Source organism: Dermacentor andersoni, chromosome 4 (genome assembly GCF_023375885.2).
Source record: "Dermacentor andersoni chromosome 4, qqDerAnde1_hic_scaffold, whole genome shotgun sequence".
Taxonomy (NCBI): Eukaryota; Metazoa; Arthropoda; class Arachnida; order Ixodida; family Ixodidae; genus Dermacentor; species Dermacentor andersoni.
The window spans coordinates 128,043,670-128,071,462 of NC_092817.1; the positions used below are offsets into that span (position 1 = coordinate 128,043,670).

Here is a 27,793-nt window from a genome sequence, read left to right on the forward strand (position 1 = left end):
GAATGAATATACGGAATAGCCACTACTCTTTTTTTGCTATTACTGCTTTCTGTAATCACGTACGTCCCTCTCGAAACCGACTTCTTTAGGCTCTCAGCCACAGTGGCCACCGCTACACTAGGATAACCTGCTTCTAATAGGCGCCAGACCTGCGCATTAAAACTGGCGCTCATTTTGTGCATGCAGGATCTGGTGAGGGAAGACTTAAGGCACGACATGGCAATTCCGTTTTTTACTAATTTAGAATGCTTGGATTGAAGTTTAGCAACGGCTTCGAAGATCTTGGGGAGTACTGCCAACAAACATGATTTTGTTCGAAGATCAAGGAAATGTCAAGAAACTGAATTACGCGTCGCTGAGGAAATTCCTTGGTAAACTTTAATCCTTCCCCATAAAGTTTAAATTGCTCACTTACTGAGGTAGCAGCGGAATCGAATTCTTCCCTATTGCAGAAGATCAGGTAATCATCAACGTAACGAAATATCTTGATAACGCTATCACCTAAGGCTTTCTCTAAGCAGTTCTCAACCTTACTCAGGTAAATGTTGCTAGGAATAGGGGCAACCTGATTTCTGCAGAAAAACGCCATCTCTCCACCCAATCAGCATCGACTTCAAGTACATCGAAAGAATTTCTAGAAAGCTCCCGTGGAAACACCGCATCTGTCAATAAAAGCCGACTCTTGCACTTGTTCTTTAATGCACTCATTTACGGAATTTAGCAGCCCGTCATGCGGCAAGGAATAATACAGGCCTTCGATATCCATACTAAAAGCTGTACAATCACTAGGATTTTCCTCTCTCAAATACTGAACTAGTGCCTGAGAATAACGTAAGCAAAAGGGGTCTGAAAAAACTTGTGAAGCTAAGCAGTTCTGTAGGTAACTAGCCACACAGACCTGCCACGTCCCTTTCTCTGACACTATAGCACGAAAAAGAATTTCTTGTTTATGGGTCTTGGCCGACAAAAGCAGTTCTAAGGTGAGGGATTTAGCTTTCTTGACATTACAGACAAGCCTATCAAGATTATGTCTTGACAAGAGGTCAACCGCACGTTGCTTAACTACCGAAGGCTTGAGTTTTACTGGCTGTAAATTCTTTTCTATGGCTGAAATCGCCTTTTCTGAAAACATGTCATCTGGGATAATTACGAAATAACCTTCCTTGTCAGATATTACTGGTCTAAGTTTATGCTTCACAAGGTAATCAACTAATGGTCGGACAGGGTCAGGCGTCTTAAAATGAGAATTTGATTGTTTAATGCTAGCAATACAATCCGAAATACAGCGTGAGCGTTCTTCTTCCGGGACGAACCTGGTTATGCAGCGCGGTATGCTTAAAACGTCAACGGGTTTTATGTTAGGCTTAAAACAGTGCTTAGGACCTAAAGCAAGGGTTCTTCTATGGTTATCACTTACGATGGCGTCTCCAAGAACCAGTACGTTATTTGACGGTGAATTATTAGAAAGGTGTTTCCTCTGACTTTGTTGAAGCTCCGGAAGTTTCATCCTCCATAGCAAGTCCGCGTGTTGCACGGCTAACTTGTTCCATTCGGCGTAGGGGCGGTTCCAATGGCGACCGTCTCCCAGGGCCGCGCAACGGACCCTTAGACACTCCTGGTAGAACCTAACTTGGCGCCATGATTCAGCGGAAAGAATAGCTCCAATCCTCCTGGCATGCCCAGTTGATGGTTGAAGGAATTGTGACACGTGGTGTTACCATTCCTGAGCGTGCGCAGATGAGTTTTGTGTCTTCTTTCTTTTTTCGACTCAGTGCTCCCTTCAGTTGATAGTCGGCGTTCGTATTGTCCACTTCTCTACTCTTGTGTCCTGTCTGCACGCCTCACTTCTTTTTTGCATAATGGATCCTTACCAACTAGCTCAGCTTTCTGTCGTTCTAAGATACAGGTTTGTAACTGCGTCAAATTATGAAGACACCAGCGCTCACACTCTGTATGTTGTGTGGCGGTGCGGAGCCCTTATAATGCAACTGTCTGTTTCACTTTACACACACACACACACATATATATATATATATATATATATATATATATATAAGTGTGTGCGTGTGTAACTTCGAAAAAAGAGGAGTACGACGTACGTTAGAATTGCACTATACATTTGTGACATTACGGCTGGTGCTTTAGCTACACACAAAAACGCGCACAAACAAGCACACACACACACACACACACGCATGCAAACACACAAACACACAGTGAGCAAGCAGGCGCATTAATAAACCTGCGATAAATGCAACTCTGAAACTTTCCTGAGCAAACACATACCCCGCGATGCCTCCGGACTCCATATGGTTGGCCAATGTTACGTCGTTCGACCAGACGTCGAACTGCCACTTGTGGAGCCCCAGAACCCCGCACAACACCGAGCCCGTGTGGATCCCGATCCTCATGTTCAGGTCCACACACGTCGTCTGGCGAACAAACCTGCAGACAGACGAAGTGGTCTCGTAAGTACGACATGGCCCCCGGATGTTCCTAGAAAGAACACAAAACCTTAAACTGCCATTGTAGCTCTGATGTTTGTTGCGCTAATACCTTGTTTATCCCTTTGTTGCAGAGCCCGGTGTAGTATGCTTAACAGTGGCTGAATGCGCAAGAGTTAGAAACAGAAAGCTGAATCGAATTTTATCATTTCTGAACGGTAAATGCATCATTTATATCTGTCTCCACGGCAGATAGCTGGAAACCTCTACTGCGAAGCTGTCAAACTGCTTCCCTGAATAGTGCTAGTCCACCACTTTTTCCTGCAAGCACTGCTTTGAGTATGGCATGAACCTTGCTCATCGAAGACAATAGTATTTATCATTTTATCGACAACCTTAAAAACGGGAAGCAGAAAACAGTTTCAAAGCCTGGGTGTGATGTTAAATAAGTTATTTCAATTTCTGGGAGTACTGAGAGATAATTCGCTGTTCTAACCGCGTTTCGGACGCGAGTACAAGGACATCGAAGAGAGAGATTGCACAAATGCGCAATTACTGCCGAAGCTTTCACAAGATCACCTAAAGTATGGCGAGCATCTTTCACTCAAAAAGAGTCTTAAATCTAGGCTCACATATTATGGGTTGTGGACTTTCGCATCTGACTAGTCTTCTATCGGTATGATCCTCTAAAATCTTAATTTCGACGTCCCTTTCTTCAGTTAATTCCACCTTGTCTCTGTATACCAATCGCAGTCAGCGCTTCTCGTCCAACAAATAGACGCACAATGCGAACTCCTAAGCCTGTCCTGCCATGAGACAAACATCCGACTTTGTGTCTTTCCTAACGCGATTACTGGTGAAAAAAAAAAGAAGGGGAATCGCAACGGCCCTTTCGAGCGTAATGCCATCATCAGTACTAAATAGAAATGTTACTTCCCTGCCGCCTTTCCACGTGACGTATATTAGATTAGCGCTACGCGGAGGTTCGTATGACTCCTTCCCTCTATGCATGCATACGCTCTCGATACCCGTCTTGCTTACTCGCGTGCCTCCGTCGAGCTTGAATGAGCGCCCGAAACATACGCAGATAAGAGGAAGCATGAAAAAGTTCTCGTTGGAAGGAATCGCAAGAGTGAAAGGAGCTCTTCGTTCCGCCAATAAGCTCGAAGAGCGGCCGCCAATAACTCTAACCCAATCGCTGACACGTGCGATTCAAGGACAGTGCCATAGCCTAGCGCCTCTCTCTGTCTCACTCTCTCTTTACTTCACTTTGTCCCTCTCCCATGCCGACTTCGTATCACATCCGGAAGAAGCAAAAGCGTAGTGAACATGCACGGCAACGAAAAAAAAGGAAAGTAACAGGAAATGAAGGAACTAAAACCGAAAGTGGAGAAGGCGCCTCGATCCGTCGCCAGCTTCGCCAGCCCATTTGTCCGTGCTCCCCCGACGCCACCTACTAGTTATGGGTGGCGCTGGCTTCCCCCCCTTCTCGCACTCGGTTTCGTCCAGTCGAGCGTAGAAGCGAACAGTAATGAGAGTCAAGCGAAGCGCCAGGGACCGCGCAAACGCAGCTAGCCGTCGGCGAAAATGAAAGTGAAGAATAGTAAGAAAATCGATAACGCGGGCCAGATTAGGTCACGGCCTGAAGCGACCGAGCGACCAGACGGCCGGACGTCCGGATCTCGCAGACGACACTTCGCGTCCCGTTCCCACGGAAGTCTGGAAAAAGAAAGAGAGAAAAGCTCATTCTTTTGCGATTGTGGAATGCCGCTCGCTGATGTGACGTTTGTTACGCTCTTTCCGCACGGATAGATTGCGGGAAATAGTTCCACACAACGTCCCACACGTCTGTCTGGCGCCATATCTCTTACGACTTTCGTGGTTTGCGTTTCTTCCTTTTTTCTTCTTCTTTATCTATTTTTTTTTGTGTACCGCATCGCGACTCCTAGATCGTGAAGAAGGCTCCCGTGTAAGTGTCGTAATTATGTTTTTATTCTGCTGTTTCACCTTGGTGGGCGTCTGTTCCAGACCAGACGAGATTTCGTCAGACTCTCGATTTCGTAGTCACAGCGATCGTTTTCTGGAAATGTGAAATCGTCTGGATTATAGTTTTCCGCGAAACAGTGGTTCTGTTGCGAGCATTCAGTACTTTCATTCGCAGAACCGTACATGAAGCTATGTCCAGCGTGCCCCAAACAACGTTAAATTATTTTCAACGCTTTTTAGCGCACTATTTCGTGTCAGCCTTCCCGAAAGACACGAGACATCCAACGCTGAAGAATAACAAAGTCATAGCAAAGTCAATTTCCTGAGTGTACCGAGAGAATAGGAAGTAATGCCTGTTGCCACTCAAGAAGCTGTCGCTTTTAAACCGCGTTGCTTCCGGACTGAGACAAGGGTTAATTGGTGAGTGAGCGAGGACTACCTCGCTGTCATGCGCTTTCATGAGACCGAGGTAAGACAACCTCTGAGCGTTGGGTCGTAGGTTCTAAACTCACCACCGCCAACGTTCTTCCTTGCAAATTTATTTTGTTTTATACATTAATTTCTTTATAGCGACTCGTCTTACATGACGGACAGATGGACAAACATGTTTCCTCGTTGGGTAGGCATAGAAATGCTTACGCTATTGCAGCACCTAAGCGAGTCTTACGATGAGTAGACGCGAGAGCATTACTTGTCGCTGTGTGCGTCGCTGAGTTTTGTTGCTGACTTTAGTGTCGCGGCGAAGTGCTGCTGAGTTCAGTGTCCCTGCGTTGTACTTTCGAGTGTAACGTCGCCGCCTGTGATGTCGCAGCGACGTAAGACGGCGAAACGGTCATATATACTGCGATCTCTCAGTCGAGTTTTATTTGCGGAGTTCTCATTAAAGTAGTCGCTTCACGCACACTGCGTTGAGTGTTCTTTCTGGATGACGCCACTTTTCAGCGCGATGACACCTCTTTGCCGAATGATGACAGTCCTTTTCCGAGCGGTACCATGGAGGCACCACGACGGAGGCACCACGACACTACATTTCTTCATTGGCTTCGTGGGCGAACTCCACCTAGTACTCTGGGTGTATGTCATAGTCGTCGTCCGACGGGTACCGGAAGGGCACTGTACAGGAAGTGCGTTGCATCTTATTCGTCATCGTCGTCCATGTGCTCCAGCGACGGCGTCTGCGGGTCCAAGTTGATCGGCAGTTGCACGGCCTTGTGATCGGAGTATGCCGATGCGTACCTTACTTCGTGCATCGTGCGTGACACTCTCTCGAACGGCAAGTCGATTCCGGTGCCTCGTTGCAGCCGCTGCAGCTAGTCGTGGTCGCTCCGCAGGCGCCCGCTCTGCCTTTCGCGTTGTCGGAGACTCGGGTTGGTGAACGTTATTTCGCTGCGGCAGCTCGCTTCGCACGTTTCGCTGCGTTCCGATAGTCTCGTACTTTATCGGCAGTGCACTGGCGCCTCCGGCCACGCTTCGCTGTCTCGCCCGATGACGTAGAGGCGAGAGATTCAACTTCGGACGATAAAACAACTCAATAGCTCTCACAGTGGCGCCACTCCTATCATGCGCCACCTAGTGAATCGCCCGCCAGGCAGAGCCCAACCACGTGTACAGCCTCGAAGATATTCATCACTGCCACATGTTGCAACGGCCGCGTAATGCAATGGTGAGGCAGCGGTTAGCACGCTCGGCTTCGGAGCAGTATAGCAGTGGCGGTGAGGTCGAGAATCGAATCCTCACCGTGGTCGCTTTCTTTATTTTTTAGTTAGATGAAGATGACGTAATTTGCACGCTATTTTTCTACCACGGCTTTTTGATGACGGCGGGGCCGCACAATGAGCCAAATAATGCTCTGGCAATAATAAAAGCGTGCCTTCGCTTGGAATTCTGGTAGCTTATAAGTAGCGTGCATGGGAGGAAGCGACGAACACAACGGTAGCCAGTCGGCTACGTGGCTTGCATCACTTTGCGTGACAATGTCTAAAGCTGACAGTATTCCGGTATTAGAACTGACTACCACGGAAGTTGGTAATGATTCTTTACGAGGACGGCAACGTAAGACAAGAAGAGGACAAGTAAGAAAATGGGATAGCGTCCGTCTTGTTTCTTTACTTGTCCTATTCTTTCCTTGTGCTACCGTACTCATAATGAAGTGTTCCAAACAGTCCTCGCACGACAGCTGACGTGACCAACGACCGACGAAAAAGTGGCCGACTTTCTGTCGCTACAGCGAGGGGGAATAATACATCGAAGTGATGGCTCGAGGCTAATTTGCAAGCCAACGTGCAAGCCTAGGCTGTCCTATATGTGTCAGAAAAGACACGCGCGAAAAATAATCAGGAAATTACCTCGAAGGGAATGGTTATCAACTTATAGCCTAATGGTGCAGGATCTTAAGAAACAATAGAAACCAAGAATAAGAAACCTGACGGAAACTAAGAATAAGCAAAAACGAGGAAATATTGATGACTTCCGACATTGTGGAGAAACAGTGGGAAGTATACATTTATGGTTATGTTGCGCTCAGTTTTACAAACACGATATTAAGGAAGGACAGGACGTGGACGGACGTAGCGCTACGTCCGTCCACGTCCTGTCCTTCCTTAATATCATGTTTGTAAAACTGAGCGCTACATAACCATGAACGTTCACCAACTAGCTCCCTTCATTGCTTTACTATATACATTTATGTTATGTCCACGAGCCTGTATTTTGTGGAATAATTTGTATCGGCCGTGCCAAAGGCGTTTGTGCGTATTCTCGTGCTATCTTCTGTGGCTTCCTATGCTCGTGTGAACAATTTTGCATGTGTTCATGCTCCTTGACAATATTCTGTGTTCTTCGGTATTATTTGTTAGTTGATTTTGTTTGCCATTGTCAGGATTGAGGGCTCAATCCCATCGCTCGTAACCCGTTGTCAAGATTGGAGTCCGGCATGAATTCGAAGGTAGCTGGCCCATACCGTTGTCCAACTTATCCACGCTGAGGACGATGATGAAGGGAAGGACTGCTTCTCATCGAGAACCAGGAATAAGGGTTTAATTACAGTATTTACATGCAGTTCATCAGTCTAGCATGACTTCGAGAGAAAGTACGTCAGTCTAACACGACTGCTTGAGAGAGCACATCAGTCTAACATGACTGCTTAAGAAAGTGTGTCGAGCATCCGCACAACAGCGGTTTATAAACACTCGGTCCCCCCTTCATTCCAAGGGGACAGAAACGTTTGCCCAGTCATTGTAAACACGCCGCCTGTCTCCGGGACGGCTTACACACACACACGCACACACACAAACAGGTTCACGGTCCGGTCCGGAACCGACGTCACACGGACTTCGTAGTACTCGGAGCGGACCCTCGCAGTGCGCCCGGGTAGCCATTGTCCTGCGTCTTGGTCGGTGCGTGGGAAGGGGTCCCCGACGACGTTCCCGCGGCAACTCCCCCGCTCGCGGCCGACCCTGTTGGCGGTGTCGTGTTGCGGCACAAAGCCTGCTTCGTCGACCTCATTCGGTCACTACGGCGACGAGGCTAGAGCGTAACGGTGGCGTTCCTTGAAAGTTGACGCCGCCGTCGTCGCAACTGGCTGGCAACACTTGCACCTCAGCTGGGCCGTTCTTATCAGCGCCTCCATGGCCCGGAAAATCTCGACTGTCCAGCGCTGATAATCGCTGGGCAGGAAGAGAACGGCTGGTGGCCAGGGGGTGATGTCTTGGCTCGCAGTAACCACTTGTGTAATGATTTCACCGCCCCAAAACATCCCAAGATGACAGGCAACTGCAAAACGAACTCCAAAACATGGCTCTGCGCCGAGATGACGTACCTTGGCTCTCACTTTAGACCCGCTAGGCTTCAAAGAAAAACATAAGTGCAGAAACAAAAAATGCTGCATTTCACTATGCCAATTTTTTGACGCAATTTCGTGCTGACAAATTCAGCAATCATGGAGGGAATCCTGCTAAATGAGAGGGGATCTTCCTTAACAAAATTAACACTAGTAACCCTAAAATTTAGGCGGGACTCTCAAACACAGAATTGAAATTAGCCTGCTCAAATCATCCGCATTGCTATGCAACTTTCCCTTCTTATATCTAACGGAGAAGTTGTACTCTTAGAGAGTTGGGCTCCATCGGAGCAAGCAGCCATTTTTGTGTGACATTTGATTGAGCGACGTCAGAGGACAGTGGTCGGTCTCGAAGATGAACTTCGCTGCGTACAAGTAACACGACAACTTCTGGGCGGGCCAAACTAAACAAGCGCATTCCTTCTCTGAAGCGCTGTAGGCTTCCTCTCTTACATTTAGTTTACGGCTGGCATAGAGGATAGGATGCTCCTCGTTATCGTCGCCGACCTGACTAAGTACCACGCCCGTACCTCTGTTGCTTGCGTCGCATTGAACTATGAATAACTTTGTGTAGTCTGGCGCGCGAAGCACAGGACAAGAAACCAATAGCGTTTTCAAACTTTGGAAAGCGTTCTCTTTGTCCTTATCCCAGTGTACGCTACTCGGTGCTCCCTTTCGGAGGGCGTCCGTTAATGGAGTTGCCATTTGCGAGTAATTCGGAATGTACCGTTGATAGTACCCCACAAGTCCCAAAAATGAACGAAGGTCTGTTTTCGTGCGGGGCTGAGAAAATTGTCCAAAAGAAGCTATTTCCAGCTCGGCCGGCCGTCTCGTGCCTTGGCCGACAACATGGCCCAGATAAGTAATCTGCGAACACCCAAATCTACACTTTGCCGCTTTCATCGTTAAGCCGGCTTCCTTCAACCGGGAGAACACCTGTTTGAGGTGCGATACGTGTTGTTCCCAGCTGTCCGAAAAAATTGCTACATCATCAAGATATGGCAAGAAGAACTCCTGCAAGTCTTTTAGGGCAATATCCATTAACTTAGAGAAGCTCAACGGCGCGTTCTTCAGCCCGAAGCTGAGTGCGAGAGGGTGAAAAGTGCCTACAGGTGAGGTGAATGCGGCATAGTGGCTGGCACTTTCTGAAAGGGGAACTTGCCAGTACCCCCGCTAGAGATCTATAGTTGAAATGTATTGAGCAGCGCTAACTCTTTCAATTCGTTCCTCAATGTTGGGTATCGGGTACAGCTGATCCCTAGTGATGGCATTTAACTTCCTGTAGTCAACACACGGACGAGGGTCCTTGTTAGGGGTTTCTACCAGTATTAGCGGTGACGTGTAGTCACTCTCAGCGGACTCAATAACTCCCAACTCTAGCATGCGCTGTATCTCTGCCTCCATGATTTCTCTCTGTCTTGGAGACACCCTGTAAGGCTTTGATCTTACGGGTTCGGTTGATGTCAGCTCTATTTCATGCGTTATTAGTTCGGTTCTACCTGGCCGATCGCTGAATCTGTCGAGATATTCCCCTAACACTCCTTTTATCTCATTTAGCTTCTCGGGTCTAAGATAGTGCGAGCTTATCGAATGTTTTACTACTTCTTCTAGGTCGATTTCAGAGTTGGAAGTCACCCTATACTCCTTAAACTTGGTACTAGTGCCATCCTGCTCTTTGATGGTATAGTTCACGACTCCGCTCCGCTCTACATACGGCCTCATCAAATTGCAGAGATATATTCTCACCTCCTTCCTGCAACCGGGCATTTTCAGAGCATAGTCAGTATCTGAAAGTTTGTGCAACACTTTAACGGGCCCGTCCCAGTGAACTTCAAGCTTGTTCTTTCATGAAGGTTTGAGGATCATTACCTGGTCACCGGCGTTAAACGTACGAAGCCTCGCATTCTTGTCGTAATAGAATTTGGCGTTCTTTTGAGCTACTCCCATATTCTTTTCGACTAGTTCTTGGGTTGCGCTTAGCCGTTCCAGCAAATTTAGCACGTATTCAACCACCGTTGGACTCTCTCTTCTTTCTTCCCACATCTCTCTTAACATTCTCAGTGGAGAACGGAGTGTCCTCCCATACTCTAGTTCTGCTGGCGAGAACCCTGTAGCCTCATGTGGAACCGTTCGCAAAGCAAACAAAGTTGCCGAAAGACAGTTCTCCCAGTCCTCCTTGTGCTCGTAACAGAGAGCCCGCAAAACTCGCTTAAGGACTGAATGCCACCTCTTTACACTGTTTGACTTGGGGCCATAGACCGAACTGTGTATCAACTTTACCCCGCACTTTTGCAAGAATGTGGAAGTCAGTGCGCTGGTGAATACTGACCCTTGATCCGCCTGAATTTCGGCTGGAAACCCAACTAGCGTAAACACTGTCAAAAGCGCGTCTACTACTTTGGTGGAGCTGAGCTCTTTCAGAGGGATTGCAGAGGGACAGCATGGTAAACAAGTACCTGTAACGCGATTTTATTTTTGGTAGAGGCCCCACCGTGTCTATCACAAGTTGTCTGAAAGGTTCTGTTATTAAGGGCACTACCTTTAGTGGAGCGTTCCATGTCTCTCCTGGTTTACCCGAGCGCTGGCAGGCGTCGCATGATCTTACAAAGTTTTCTACGTCTTTGAAATAACCAGGCCAGTAGTATTCCATATGCAATCTTTCCTTTGATTTGTTTATGCCTAGGTGGCCGGACCACCCATTTCCATGACAGAGACTCAAAAGGTCCTCCCTGTACTTAGTAGGTACGACTAACTCATCTAAAATCCTATCCTTTCGATCTCTGTAGTGCCGATACAACAATCCTCCTCTCTCATGTATCGTCACGTTGCACATAGCAATGCCTTCTTTAGCTGTGTGATGTAATTTAGCTAAGCTAAATTCTTTTGCTCGGCTCCCAGTGACTCTATCCACACGTAAGAGCTGATCAAAGTTCTTTGAGGCCGGTGAGAATAACGACCCAGTATCGCTTGCGTTTGCGTCAGCTTGCTCTTCCTGCGGGCTTGAACGTTGACACTCTAGTGATACGCTCTCATTGAGCTGGTCAGCTGGCAGGCTCTCCTCAACTGTTTTTTGTCCCTCGGGCCTAGCTCTGATTCGAGTATTGAAGTTATCCCCTTTTCTGCTTCCGCTTGAGCAGCTTGTGCGTTTTCAGCCGAAAGTTTTACGAGCTTGGCCTCGGGTCAATGCCTGTACTATGCCCTCTCCCAGTTTAAGCACTTTGTCACGCAGTAACTGATTCGAACGATTCGAAAAAATGTAAGGGTACTGCAGTGACAAAAATTTGGAAACTGCAGCCTCGGTCACTAGCTCCCCGAATGGTCCACTGATTTTGACTTTGGCAATGGGCAGACACACGCTGTGTTCTTCTACAACCTGTTTGATCCATGCTACTTCTCCGGTGAAGTCACCTACCGTCACGTATGATGGATGGACAATGTCCATCGTGGCGGCACTGTCTCTTAGTACTCGGCATGGTTTGCCATTAACTTTCAGGTCGTGAAGATATGGACTTAAAATTTCCATATTCTCGTCTTTTTCCTCCACGTAGGGGAAAACTACGCTAGGCTTCCCGCAGTTTACAGCTATATGTCCCAGTTTGTGGCATCTATAACAGCGGATCGGCCTAAAAGATTCGAATTTTCTTTTCTGTTCCTTTTGTGCGGTTTCCCCGTTAAGTTTCTCCTTATTCTTTTCTGCGGGCTTTTCCTCCACGTCTAGAGGCTCCGATCGTCTAGTCTGCGAACCCTTTTTGAACGGAAATGGTTTCCGCGGTCCATTTCGACCGTCCCAGTTTCCGTCCTCGGCGTTCAACTTTCTACGGGTTGCGTACTCTTCGAGTAATTCAGCCGCCCTTTCCACAGTGTTTACATTCCCTCTGTCTTGCACCCACAGTTTCACAGCTTGGGGGATGCTTTTGTAAAACTGTTCTAGACACATGCATTCAATGATCATGTCTCTGCTGTCGTACGCTTCCGCGCTTTTCAGCCACTCGACTAGTTTGTCCTTTAAGCCGTATGCAAACTCCGGATACCCCTCGCTATCTTTCTGGCCTGTGCTCCTAAATCTTTGCCGAAAAGCTTCGGCTCAAAGGCGGTATTTCTTCAGGAGCCTATAACTTTTGCATAATCATATGCATCCTGTGCACTCAGTCTGGCGATTACTTCCGCCGCCTCACACGGCAACATAGACACCAACCGCTGTGGCCATGTACTCGGACCGAAGTTCATCTTCTCTCAAGTCCTTTCAAAATTGCATAGAAACAAGCCTATATCGGTCCCGACCTCAAATGGCTTTAACAGCCTGTCCATGCGGTATGATTCTGTCTTACTTGGTCGTCCCAGAGCCCCTTCATCTCCTTGAGACAACTCCAAACGTTTGCTTTCAAGTTCAAGTTGCATTTTTCTTAGCTCGCGTTCCTCTCTCTGTCTCTCGGTCCCGTTCTTTTCTGTCCCGTTCTTCTTTTTTTTTTTCAGAAGTTCCAACCCCATTTCAATTTCTTCCTCACTGGCCTGTTCGGAAATTAGTTTCAGTAATTCCGATTTTAGCATTTGCTTGCGTACATCTAGACCCAGTTCCTTACCAACAATCAACAACTCGTCTCTCAGCAGCGTCCTTAACTCCATGATTGCGGCTTTACTGCCTTGGTCCTGCTCGGTAAATCTAGCTAGGAAAACACAACGTAGCTAACAATCAACAATCTAGCTTCCCTACAAGTCTAAACAGAACAACTACAAAATGAAGCCTAGAGAGTCAAAGCAAGAACCAAGCACTCACTGCAGACACAGCACCACGTCGCAAAGTCCATCTCACCGCGGTCAGCCAGTTGTCAGGATTGGGGCTCAATCCCACCGTTCGTAACTCGTTGTCAAGATTGGAGTCGGGCATGAATTGGAAGGTAGCTGACCCATGCCGTCGTCTAACTTATCCACGCTGAGGACGTTGATGAAGGGAAGAACTGCTTCTCATCGAGAACGAGGAATATGGGTTTATTTACAGTATCTACATCAGTCTAGCATGACTGCGAGAGAAAGTGCACTGAGCAGCCGCACAACAGCGGTTTATAAACACTCGGTCCTCAATCGATCCCAAGGTGAGGAAAACGTTCGACCAGGCACCGTAGACAAGTTGACCAGGCACCGTAGGCGAGACGACCAGGCACCGTAGGTGAGACGACCAGGCACCGTAGGCAAGTTCACCAGGGACCGTAGGCGCATTTTATTTCTCGAGCTGACCCCCGCAGCGCGCCCGCCGCCTGCCCATTGTCTTGCGTCTTGATCGGCGCGTGGGAAGGGGTCTCAGTAGACGTTCCCGGGGCAACTCCCCCGCTCATAGCAGATCAAGTCCGCGGTGGCGGGTTCAGGCACAAAGCCTGCTTCGTCAAACTCGGCTCCAGCGACGGAGAGTCGAGGACGCGCGTATTGTCCACACAAAGTCGACTTAGTGACGCCGTGGCTAGAGGTTTGCGGTGGCGCTCCCGGAAAAGTTGACGCCTACTGTCGCAACTGGCAGGCAAAACTTGCACGTCAACGGGCCGTTCTTAACAGTATGCTTGTCATACGACTTCGACGACTTGCACGTTCTTGTACAGCGATAGCTCGTTGCGTTCTACACTCGTCACCGCTTCGTTGCTTGAAGCACAGCTCTCCAAAAGAAGTGAGCCACGCAACGCGGAAAGAAAAGAAGGCCACAGGCCATCGCGGCGCACGCAGCACGGACACAGTGTAAGCTGGTGGAGTGCCTCCATGGAGCTCCTCTATGGAAGGTCCATTATTGGCTCCACGTGCTAGGGGGTCCGTACTTTGCGAGGAGGCGCCATAACGTGTACCGGAGAGCAAATGCAGGTATCGAGTCTACGCGGCGCACGCTTCACATCCCTTCACCCGTGGTACAATACGATGCTGCTGCTGCTGCTGCTGATCATTTATCTGCATTTACTTTCAAGCGAGGCGGTGACAAATAGTCACCTAGCGTGCTTGAGCAGACCAGACTCAGCTACGTGCAACATGCAACTGCTACAGGCAACTGCTACATGTCGGGACACTTGGTGGAATACAACGCGACTGCAATGGAAAATTTGCACGTATCGACGCTAAGCGGCGCGCCGGTCATGTTATAACGAGTGGCCCGATATGCTCATGATCATGATGACGCTGGTGCTACTGCTGATGATTTATTGGCATCCCTTTTTAAACGGAGCGGTGACACACAGTCACTTAGCCTGCTTGATTTATTCAGGTATGCTATGCATGTTTTTCAATTCAGCATTAATGTATACATTTCCTTAATCTTCTTTTTCTTCCTCAAACCTTTTCTATCTACCTTGTACGGCTACCTATGAACTGCTACATGGCGTACCACCTAGTGCAATGATATGCAAGTGCAATGCAAATTGTGCACATATCGACGCTACGCGGCGCGCATCTCACATTGCGAGACAAGTGGCACGATACGATGCTAATGATGATGATAATGATAATTTATTGACATCCTTTCTGGAACGGGGCGGTGACAAACAGTGAACTGGCCTGCTTGATTTATTAGGTATGCGATACATGTTCTTCATTCTAGGATATCTTATGCATCTCCTTAGTCTTCTTTTTCTTCCTCAAGACATCTATATCTGCATTTTGCTGCTACCTGTGCAACTGCTACATGGAGTGCAACCTGATGTAATATTATGCAACGCAAAGAGTGCACGTTTCCACGCTACGCTGCGTGCTTCTTACATCGCGTGTCCCCTGGCGCGCTAGCACGCGTCTGGGGTACTTTCCGGAACGAGATAGCAAGCGCTGGCGTGACTGTCAGCACAAAAGAAGGCTATGTCATCTGCATAGGGAAGTACTCGGATGTCATTGGATAAAAATTTGAACCAGTGAAAGGTATGATCCTTCAGAATTCGTGTACAGAATGCCCTTGCCATAACGCAACAGTGTTGCTCAGCCTCTGGTGCAGCTGTAAACTTTGAGAAAAGCTCAAGGATTTTGTTCGGTTTATGGTGTACGATGCCAAACCATTTTGCAGGTATTCCGTGGAGGTAAGACTTTAAGTACTTAGGTGTTCCTCTCTCTCAATATCGCAATACTAATCCCCACTGCTCAGCCGAAGTCGCAGAAGTACAACGTAAGGTTAACAACTCGCAGGGACGGCACTTGTCCACGTTTAGCTGAGCTGAAGCTTACAAAATGCTGCTATAGCAGCTCGACTTATGGCCTGCAGGTATTCGTAAACGTACTTAAGCGTAGACGTACTTAAGCGTGTCCGTTGAATGGCCATTCTTCCAGGGATAAAAACTTTTCTTTAATTCACATTCGGCAACCCTTCCTGTCACAACCTGGTCAGAAGAAAAGGGCTGTTTCGTGCAGTGATCGAGAAACTGCCACTTGTGTCCACATGCTGAAACGATTGATCACCCTTTTGTAGATTATAGGGATGCCGTGTTCTTCTGGGACATTTTCCAAATAACACTTATACACGATTTAGATGTCACACCATACAGAATTCGTTTCCTACATTTTAAAGATACCCGTGACCCACCATATGACATATTCACGGCATTTGACCTACATAGCCTTTGGTTCAGTAGAAATTGTGACAGGCACACTGATCCACCGCGAAGCGATCGGTCGTTTTTTCTTAGGAATCTGTTACCTATACGCCCGTAGTGTGTATGTTGCACAAGGAATAGCGCCGGACTGGATGTCCTTATTCGACGCTTGCACGTGCTTAGCTGACTTTCTTGAACGCGTTTCAAGTCACCCTAAATTCCTGTAGCGCTTTGTTTCTCCTATTTCTCTGAAGATTCAGCTCCCAAGTAATAAATAAAAAAAAAGAAAAGAAGCGCTGGGGTGACTCGGTGGTAGAGTAACTGACTCCCGCGCACCGGGCCCGAGTTCGATCCCGGCGGAATCAGAATTTTTTTTCTCTCATTCCCGGCGACATCTGTGATCGGGCACAGGCGGCGGTGGCATCGGACGCCATGGCCAACCAAAACGGCAATTAGAATGAGCCCATAACAACTTACGCTGTAAAAAGCACGCCCTACGCGCCAGAGGCGCAGGAATGCACCTCTCCCACACACTCGACACGGCATCGCAGCTTTGTCTGGGCGCCCCCGTCTCGGCCCGTGTTGCGTGTTCATTACAGAACACAAGAGGCAAACGCTGCTACGGTTTGCTTCGCACGAACGCGACGAGCACGGCGGCCGACGCGAGGGCGAAATTGCCTGCGCGACTTAAGTGCGTAACTTCGGAGACTCCGGTAATACAGACCCTCGAACCAACAGCGCTATATCTGCTCGCGAGAAAGGTCCACGGAACCATTTAGCCGTTTCTTGGAGTCAACTGCCGGCAGTGGCAGCGGGCCTCGGGCAATTAGGGCGTTCCGGGTCCCACAACGTGCGCGAGGGATCCAGTAACCATGACCTTGGAGATAAGCGGCGTTTCGCTGCCTTCGCGCCACAAATCCTTTGGGCGCTGTAGGGAAGGTCCCCGCTATCTCTAAGCGTAGCCAGTAGCCCGTGGAAGGATTAGGGCAACCCGCCTTAGGCACTACCACTGGCTTTTCTTTCTCTTCCATATGCTTCTTTTTTTGTTTCTTGTTGCTTTTCGTTTTGCCCTTGATATACGCGATGCGGGCACCAGCAGCCTTACAGCTTTGCGTGAGCTCGAACGTCTCGTGCCGTACTTGTTTACTTTGATCAAAACACGTCTTGGGGAAGAAAAGTTTCCTACTTTTTCTTTTATTTAGAGCAAGGTATTAGGGATGAGAAATGAGCGCAGATTTCGCTGTTAGGCGAAGTGGGCCACGCCAGGATGTGTTTTTGTAAACACGGAGGAAGGGTGGGCAGTATTTCATCACCCTGGCGTCAGCAGACGACGCCCTGGGGATTCGCTGTCGTGAACTTGCAGAGCGTGCTGCAGGTTAAACAATTCATCTTTACGGGCGTTTAACAGATAAGGAGCAACCGTAGCTGTACGTGCTTGAGTGGCAATGGCGTTCCGCTGCGGAGCGCGAAGTAGTGGGTTCGACTCGCAGACGCAGTCGACCGCGTTTCTATGGAAACGTAATTAAAAGACGAAAAAAAAAAGAAAGACGGTGGCTTGTGCGACCTTGCAGAATCACCACTCAGTTTCCAGTGAAGCTGTTTCTTGCGTGTAGTTGCAACAACAACTTCGGTTGATTGTAATTACGTCGCATACATTAAAGCATGGCCAGCACACGACTTACTCATTTGATACGTTGCCCGCACATTACGCTTTCGAGTGCTTGCTAAGAAATATTTTACAAAGGAAGCAAATCATCCGCGCGTATGTTTACTTAGCGAGAAAGTTGACCATTGCGTCCCCGCCATTTTCGCCAAATTTGATCACGATGGCATTCTTATGGCTCCCTCAGAGCCGCGGGTTAAATTCTGCGTTGATCGGAAAACAGACTTCTAACGCTTCGGATCAACACGTAAAGAAAACAATAGTTCAGTAATTATTGGCAATGCTTATAATTAGACCAGGAACACTAAAATCTCGCCACACATTGCACTTAACATGAACCCATTTCCACCAAATATAAGCTTGACGTAGGCTAGAGTTCTGTTGGGACAGTGTGGAATATATCGAATAAAGTCCGTATGCCATTTTCAAATATTTGCTTAAGAAATTCACAAAGGCTGTGTTGCGCCTGTAAACGGCAAGGGCGTCATTATTCGCGCACTTATCGCGAACCTAATTGAAAAGCAAGTAGCAATAATAGCAAGAAGCCTAAAAGAAAGAAAATGAACGTCTTTCCTACAGCAATCTGGGATTACACGGAAATCGCAATCGTCATGCCGCAGGAGATAAGGCAAGCACGGCTAAAAATTTGTTGCAGCAGAAAGCAAAGAAGACACAAAAGTGGTAAAACAAGGAAATAAAGCAATCTATAGAAGAGCGTGAGCAGTCGAGCAAAGATCACTGAGAAGCGAAAAAAGTTGGTATTACATGTATAATTAATGTATAACGTATGCTTGTAACGAAAAGTTATTTTTTTCAGTGCTGTATTAATTTATTTACTTACTCTTTTGCAAACAGTTGACATTTTGCAGTGTGTTTAACAAATTGTACTGTGAATAGTTTGGATGTTTCCGTTGTCGTAGTTGTAGGATTTGGGGGTGTTATTATCAATACTTGTAAACTGCTACTTATGCTGCTCCAGCGAGCTAAAGGCCTTAGGAGCATGACGCCCTCCTTTTGCCTTACCTTGCGGGAAAACCTTGTATTTGTTTTGCCCAAATAAATTACTAACACTTGAGCTTGAATTGCATTAAGAAGATACATTGCTTAGCTAGAACAGGTTCCGGGAAAGGAAAAGGATGGCGTGGGTACAAGTGCAACAAAAAATAAATGTACAAGTCAAAGCTGGGTGCATGACATGAACGAAACGAGCGTGTAGTCCACACTCGAACCGATTTAGCAACAAGGAAGCCTGATAGATCAAAATTTAGTGTAGAAAGCTTTTACTGAAAACAAAAAAGGAGAAGAAAATGTTCCTATAGCAACACGCAAGCAGGGACAGATGAAATCCCAGTACAGCTAATCAAACAGCTGGGTTTGAAGAGCAAGGTACTGCTGACTAATGCCATAGAGCCAATAATCAAAATGATGGAAACTTGCTTTGGGTGGTGTGAAAGCTGGATGAACCTTATCTATAAGGGCGAAAGTGATAAGGATATTACGAGCTTGTACAAGCCAGTTACAGCAACGTCGATGATATATACCACGACAATGTAAGCCATAAAATTAGAGCTGTCGAATTGGGTGGAGAGAAACGATATACCGAGGGAACTGCAGAATGAGTTTAGACAAGGCAGGCACAGAGCTTGTGCACAGAATCTCTGTGCACAAGAAGTGCGCAGAGATTTTAATAGCTCGGAATAGATATATATGGATAGCATTTATATGTGATAAGAGAGCTTACGACGACGTAGACAGAGACTTGCCATGAGTAGATTCTCAAGCACGAGGGCATAGATGATTTCTTGGAGCTATTGAGGATAGGGACAGGCCAGCACAAATTGAATGGGGAGGCCGTAAATGCAATGAATTAGTAGAAATTCACCAGCGATTGAAGCAAGGGTGTCCTCCGTCTGCATTGTTGTTCACGCTTTATATCAAGGGCTTAGAAAAACAACTGGAAAGCCGTTACTTAGGCTTTGGTTTATCTTACATGAATAATGGACAGATGGTGCAACAGAAGGTAGCTGGGTTGATGTTTTCGGACGACAGTGTTACTAGCGGGCAGTGCTAGAGGCTTACAGAGACTTGCGAATATAACTGGCAGTGCAAGGACGAAACTTGGTCTTAAGTTTAGCAGAGAGAAGTCGGGAATTTCGGTCTTTAATGAAGATGTGAGTAATGACGTGGTATCATTTCAATAGGAAGTCATGCCCATTGTCAAGAAGTACAAATACCTGGGTGCAGGCACGTACCCAGGAGAGAGGGGGGGGGGGCGGGGGCTTCCCCGAAATTAAGAGGCCTCCCCCCCTACCCCCCCTCCCCCCCCCCCACCGCACCACCACTCCTCACGCATTCTTAAAGCGCCGCCAAATCTGTTGAGACTTGACAACTATTTATTCGGCGGTCAACATTTTGCTGCGGTCTTCACTCCTTTTCCATGGTGGCACTTATCGGCACTCCTGGGGTGTGAAGGCCAGTTTTCTGATCAATTCGGTGCTCGTGCGATTAACTCGAAATACATTCGGATGTAACCATCTATTCAACGGTCACGCGCATCGCTGTTGCTTCGTTAGTTGAATCTTCTTTTTTTTAGACTGATAAGCGAATCGGAAGAGGATTTGGTTCGTGGTCAGCTGGTCTGTATGCTCGTGGAACGTGTTCCGGCCGGAGAAAACGCCACTTGTGTTTAACTTTTCTATTTGATTCATTACTTCCTCGAGTGACGGCTCACCGCGACGCTGGCAGATTCTCGGAACCATATGGGTTAGATAAGGTAAAAAAATAAAATAATGCGAAACAGCGTCCATCATCAAACGCTGCAATAACCCTTAAACCCATAACACCTGTTAACTCATCGGGTTTTGCCATAATTGTACAGCACTTTTCATGCAGAATTGGCAACTGGAAACAAGGGTCGCAAGGAGTTGAGAAATGAAGCGATCTACTAAGGAAGAGAGCCAAGGCAACAGCCAAGCAGGAAGGCAAAGCGAAAATAAACAAATTTAACCGTTGTTTATGAAAATATTTATTGATCAACATCTTTTTATTGAAGTGTAGTGGAGAACAATTTCGTGTGTTCTGAATGACGCTTCTAACAGTTATCGTTCGAGCCGCCGGACGCAGCCACTTCTCTGCTGTGCTTATGTGAGTGTTTTTCTAACTTCCTGCAGTAAGCACAGTACGTCTAGAACCGCAACGTCCTGCACTTTACGCAGTTGTACGGGACTGACGGCCACGCATCGTTACGAAACTTCACAAATAACAATACGAGTCTGTTTTGGCACTTAACTTGGTAGAGCAGTAATCGAGAGATCCAAAAGAACTGTGATTGTTCCGCAAGTATATATTTCTCTATAATTATTCCCGAGCTAATTAAAAAAAAAAAACGCTACTACAGTGGGATACAACTTCCGTCTGCAGTCAAGCCCCGCCCACGCCCTCATAACCACCAGCCACTGTTATTCCGCGAGGCTGCAAATAATTCGTAAGTCAAACTTTTCCTGTTACCCAAATAAGGCGGTAACCACAAAAATAACATTATTGGTGCGTAATTTCATACGTTTTATCTCACCTATTACGGTGGAATTGCGAAAGCCTAATTCTTTATTGAACTGAAATAATGTGCTTGCTTCGCTGCAACTACTTATTGTCAAGTTTCCCTTCAGTTGGCAGAGAAGTTTCACGAGTAAGAGGGGTTCAGCAGTGAAATGAACTGCACCGCAGACTTTTAAAGAGTGAAATGCTCAGACTCCGTACACTTTGTCCATGTCCGTCGCACACCTCATTGCTTCTGCCGATGAAAAGGCTCCTGAAGAACAGCAGACGCTCCGGAGGTATCAAGTACGACGCCATATTGAAAATGCCGCATGACGACGATATTGTTTGTTTCTGTGATTGGCTGGCGAAGTAAAACAACTCCGCACGGTTTGTGTGCCTTGGTTGCCAACTGCAGTTTCTTTTTTTAAGTTGTATTTCACTATAGTAATCCTTATTTTACATTTTCGCTTCTTTACTTGGTCTTCGCAGTGTTATTCCTGCGCTTCTTTTCTGCGCGAATCGATTTGACGTTGTTCCTTGTCTTCCATGTAAAGGAGAGGTGTATCTCACAGCCGTACCAGAGAAACACACCTTATTTCATTTACCTTTTGTGAGTTGATGTGTTTTTTTGGCGAATGGTGGGCGTGATTCGCATTTGTACTAGTAAAGGTACCCCCCCTCCCTCACTTGCATAGAAAAGTTACTTTGGGTTGCCCCCCCCTCCCCCCGAAAGAATCCTGGGTACGTGCCTGCCTGGGTGTATATGTAAACGAAGGAAAGACCCACTCAAACACTCACCAAGGTAATCTGAAAATAAAGGGGACGCGGAATGCAGCTATAATGAAACACAGGACATCTTGTGGCTACAATAATACGAGGTTGCGCGAGGAATTTGGAAAAGAGTAATGGTGCCAGCACTAACTTTCGCAAATGCAATCCTGTGCTATAAATAAGAAATATTGTCGGTGTTGAAGATTACCCAGATGGCGGTGGGCCGATTGGCTTTGGGGCCCACAGTAAAACCCGAAATGAGGCAACGCAGGGCTACATATGGGTTGGGCTTCTTTCGTAGTCCGAGAAACGCAGGCCAAGATTACTTTCGAAGAAAGACCAAGGGACATGAATGAAAGCAAATGGCAGGCTAAAGTGCACAAATATATGTACCTCGAAAGCTTGGACACGGAATGGAGGAAGAGGTCAAGAATGTTGGCAACCAAGTACAGGGTAATTGAATGTGTAAATAGACAAATAACAGTCGTAAAAAGAAAGTGGGAGAAATAAAACTAGTAAATTGGACACAAAGGATGGAAACCAAAAAGATCATGGAGATTTACAAAAATGAAAAGAAAGAAATAAGGACGCAAAATTTGTGTGATAACGCGACGGGGCTTGTTTTGTTACTTTAAGCCCGAGCTGGCTGCCAGAGGATAACGACATCGTAATGGAATGCCAAGATATCGACCTAGCGAGACCCGTAGTAGTTCCAGGAGCGTTGGGATTCAAAGATGGAAGGATTAACTGGTCAGCATCCGAAATAATTAACAGACGATGAACTAAGAGGCGAATGCTCAACTCGACTGCGAACAATATGTACGCGGTACTGTTCGCGTAAAATTATTTTACATTATTTTTTCATAACTTGGTGCATAATAGCTTGGGCATCTTGTATATATCGACATTATAAACAGGTATATATCATCATCATCATCATCATCATCATCATCATCATCATCATCATCATCATCATCATCATCCTGGTTACGCCCACTGCAGGGCAAAGGCCTCTCCCATACTTCTCCAACTGCCCCGGTCATGTACTAATTGTGGCCATGTTGACCCTCCAAACTTCCTAATCTCATCTGCCCACCTAACTTTCTGTCGCCCCCTGCTACGCTTCCCTTCCCTCGGAATCCAGTCCGTAACCCTTAATGACCATCGGTTATCTTCCCTCCTCATTACATGTCCTGCCCATGCCCATTTCTTTTTCTTGATTTCAACTAAGATGTCATTAACGCGCGTTTGTTCCCTCACCCAATCTGCTCTTTTCTTAACCCTTAATGTTACACCTATCATTCTTCTTTCCATAGCTCGTTGCGTCGTCCTCAATTTAAGTAGAACCCTTTTCGTAAGCCTCCAGGTTTCGGCCCCGTACGTGAGTACTGGTAAGACACAGCTGTTATAAACTTTTCTCTTGAGGGATAATGGCAACCTGCTGTTCATGATCTCAGAATGCCTGCCAAACGCACCCCAGCCCATTCTTATTCTTCTGATTATTTCACTCTCATGATCCGGATCAGCAGTCACTACCTGTCCTAAGTAGATGTATTCCCTTTCCACTTCCAGTGCCTCGCTACCTATCGTAAACTGCTGTTCCCTTCCGAGACTGTTAAACATTACTTTAGTTTTTTGCAGATTAATTTTTAGTCCCACCCTTCTGCTCTGCCTCTCCAGGTCAGTGAGCATGCATTGCAGTTGGTCCCCTGAGTTGTAGGTATATCTACAGCCATATATATATGCATGTTATGTTCATATGAATTTTAACGTCCGGTCCACTGAGAAGCCTGTAAGGAGGAACAGCTGTTTTCTGTTATCTGGTGCACCATTATACTCATATATTGAAAAATGAAAGCGACATCACACCACTAGAGGCACGGAGAATGTCGATTTAGTTCAAGGAGAGAAGTGCGATACATTGCCTAGATTGTTTTTAGAGGATAGAAGCATGGCGACATTGGCCAAATAGTCCGGACATTATTGCCTGCATAATGTGTATATGTGCATAATAAATGGTTTCTTTTTTTTATAATAAATTGCTTAATCTAAACTGCGACAACGAATTCACATATCGGCAGTCTAAAAGCGAGGCACTCGTAATGAACGACTGAAAAAAAATAAAGGTAATCTTTTCCGTGTTGGCTCAGAAGCGAAAGTTCGCCGATTTCGAACAGTGAATGCTCGAGTGTAATATGAATCGAATAGCAAAGAGTGTTGGATTCATTTTTAAAATTACGAACGTTCGCACACACCTTGTATTCGAACTTAGTGGGGCTAGTCCTCCTCCAGTGCACAATGCCGGTATTCCTGCCCTAACATTCCCTATAATTTTACAAATGGCTACGTCGAACGGTTAATCACCGCTAAAAAAATCCTGAAACATTCGCTTGCACAGTACGTTTATATAAAAAAAATAATTCAAGCGCTTTACATGCCAGAACCACAATTTGTACATGAGCAACGCCGTATTGGAGGATTCTGGATTAATTTTGGCCAACTGTTTTTTTTTTTAAAGATGCATCCTTTGTGCAGTAAACTGAGGTTTGTGTGCTTTTAGTTTGTGACCGCCTAGGTCGGGGTTTGATCCTGCGATCTCTTGCTTAGCATCGCAACGCCAAAGAGAGAGAGAGAGAGAGAGAGAGAGAGAGCAAAACGCCAAAGCCACTAAACGACCATGGCGCGTGCATGGTCCGTCTTCTTCGTCTTTTCTTTTTTTTGTGCAACGCAGTGGAAAATGTGTAGTCGTACGTTTAAGAAGGCACATGGCTGAACAGGCCTGCTGAAAGCCCTCGCGCAGTTACTCTGGCAAGGTCATTAAATCTCCGGTGAACCAGACGGAGCATGTCGTCTCCTCAAGTACCCCGCGGCGCATTGTCCGAAACTTTGGGATTGAACTTTTTTCCTGAAAGGATGGCAGAGCTTTCTCCACCGCCCTGTCTTTTGCTCCAGTTTGCCATTGGCGAAATTTATTTGTTCTTGTTCTCAACCGGTGTGCCTTCTGTTTATACAGAAACCCACTTTAGTTTGGACCTTGACTAAAAGCTGCAGCATCAGTACGGGAGGCGCAGATCAACTTAATCCAGCAGAATGACGTTCAAGCCTCACTGCGCTTAAGTTCAAAAGGTCACGTTGTGTTCCCGTCTTGTTTAGGCGCAGCATAAGATTAGAAAGGAAGCCTCGTTACGTTTTTGCAAGATTCTTCGAAGCCGCGGAAATAAATATGATGCTTACAAACATGCTTTCAAGGAACTATACGTAACTTTTCTGTCACAACGATTTCTCGTCATCTTCTTCATGTGGCTGCTTGTTATATAGAAAATTAAAATAAGGAAAACAGCAATAGGCAGATCAAGCAGAAAAGCAGAGATGCCAACCACAGGTCCGTAAGTGCAGTGCTCATACAATATATTTCTAGGTAGCTTTGTTCGCCTAATATCTACGCCCTGTTAGATACTCATGGCCTCTCATCTGTTCCCCTTGAGGAATGAATTACTTTCAGAATAACCCATTTTAAGTAGACAAAGACAAGATGGATGAAGAAATAAAAAAAAGGTGTTGAGAAAGACACAGAGGCCCAGGTGAACACTGAACGTACTTATGCCTTTCTCCTAGCGCCACAGATTATAAACCTCAAAGCATTTACATTTTAACCGTACTCTCACGGTCAAGGCATCCATGCTATGAGCTATTCACTACATCAAGTTCTGAGAGGTTATTTACAGAAAAGCAATGACTAACCCCATGCTTCTTTTTTTGCGCCACTGCAGATACAATGAAAACTTTACATATCTTTTTCAGTAAATATGAAACATATATATGTTACAAGACCGTGCCCCATGGGAACAGGTTGCACCGAAGGGCAATCTCAGCATGACCAAATAGCCAGAAAGACAAACCATCAGAACTGCCTTTGCAAGCATATTATGCTATAGAAGAGCAATACCACCCATTGCCTCAATTTTTCGCAGACGGATTAAAAACATCAACCAGTGTAGATGCGCCATGGCAGCAAACAACATACCGGACCCGTTTCGCGAAGTTTTATGCCCCCCCCCCCCCCCTATTATTGTCAGTAATGTACATGAAATATCATAAAGTTACTTTGATCCATAATCATTACTGGTTTCTTGAGCGCAGTGCAAGCCAGATGCTCTATATGGGAAAAGAAATATAGTGTCTAGTGCAGAAAGTCTTAGCTGAAGGTCCAAGACATCAGGAATATGAAATTGTGTTGCGTTGGGTGCCGAGCTATGCAGTTATGAAGGGAAACAAAAAGTGCGGGCGCTTTAGCAAATGCGGCCAGTGGTTTGCCGATAAGAACTTTCCTGATAAGACATACAGACCATAGATTATACTTAAAGGAGAAAATCCGCCAATCTTGCGATGAAGAGACAACGACAAGCTCCACATTGTGAAATTAGTATCAGAATGGAGAAGATGTCCGCACAGCGACTGCTTCTAGAAAGTTGTTTTTTGTCGCCTTAGTATAGGACACAGAAGATCAACCTATATTTTACTGCTACTAAATGGACAACGGCCTATATGCCCAACATGATAAAAAAACTCTAACAATTATTGCAGATTTTAATTTCTTGTTCACAGTACAAAACGGAAAGACGAACATCTTTCATTGCTGTTCACTCATATCTGATACCACTACACCCGGCACTTTTACCCTGACACGAAGCTTTAGTTCCATTAGAAAGCACTTTCAAATGTTTGCACACAACAAAAGTTCTGAAACGACTTTAGCCACTGACACATCGTCGCTGAAGTTTACGCTCCAAACTATCAGCAAAGTTGTGAGGATGCCCTTTTACAGAACGCGAGATAAATATGAACAATCGGGGCACGATCTGGCGCTTTCCAAGAGTACAGTAGTGCTATGCGTCATACCAACTAGTCCGGCTGAGAACTGTTTCGCATGCAAGTACGGGTGGGCGGGCGTTTTTTGTATTCCGATTACACGTCGGATCAACGCGTCAGCCTGCTGGAACCAACTACGAAACAACGGTCCTCACAAAGAGAGAGCCGCGGAAGCATTATGGAACAGATGCCTCACAAACTTTGCCACAGCCAGTCGCTTAGGACTGTTGAGAAGCAAACAACCTTGAATCGTGGCAACCCTAACTCATCAGCGGCGTCAAAATTTACTCGAGCGTCATTGCAGGAATGTAGTTCAAATGATTACGACTGTCTAAAACATGCATAAGCATTGTTTGTGACGCAAAACTGTTTGCATGGCGTATTTTTTTTCTCAATTGACATGCCATACGCAAGAAGCACAATGTGCGAATAATGGAAATAAACAGGCTGTGAACAGCAGTGTAAGCCTCGCAGACCTGCATGCATTTCTCGTCCGCTTCGCCATAAATGGTCGCAGAGGAGACAGTCTGCGAGACGACCATGCTTTTATGACGCACAATGTTTGAAGCACGTGCCATGCCGAAATGACTGCATCCGTTGTTCTGTCGTTACCCTCACTTATGAGGGAGGTTTATTCATCGACGATACCCCCAAGTCGCCATTGAATGGGGGTTTACCAACGGGGGCAACTTTTGTAATATCGATGGGGTTTAGAGTAAATGGCGAACAATTACGATAAATAAGATACGAATCATGTAGAGGATTGGCTTCCCATCGCGAAGCTGAGATTGTCCATCAGGCTTCAATGTCTCAACATAGGCACTATTTTGAACACGCACGCACCAGCGACATGCCACAGAGTACCGATATATATATATAAGAGGCGCATACTCCCTAATCCCACATGAACGAACAAATGTTCAACGCCGATACTCGGTTCTTGTATCTGCCTCATGTGATATATATGATACAAGGAACATTCCCACTATGGCATAAAAGAACATGCAGGTTTTTCTATGAAACCCCCATAAATCCGTGTGGGATTAGGGAGTATGGGCCACATAGTCCCACATGAACATATGGGGATCTCAAATAAAAACCTGCATGTTCTCATATGCCATATGGGGTATGTTCCTTATAT

At 46.3% G+C, this 27,793-nt stretch overlaps 1 protein-coding gene across 2 annotated transcripts in view; it reads right to left on the reverse strand.

Moving 5' to 3' along the window:
- LOC126537632 (adenylate cyclase type 8-like) overlaps nt 1-27,793 on the reverse strand; it is a 618,168-nt gene that overhangs the window by 42,330 nt on the left and 548,045 nt on the right. For both annotated transcript variants that reach the window (XM_050184787.3, XM_072287919.1), the window contains exon 9: nt 2,287-2,445. In XM_050184787.3, coding sequence (XP_050040744.2) covers nt 2,287-2,445 — 159 coding nt within the window. The remainder of the gene's footprint in view (nt 1-2,286; nt 2,446-27,793) is intronic.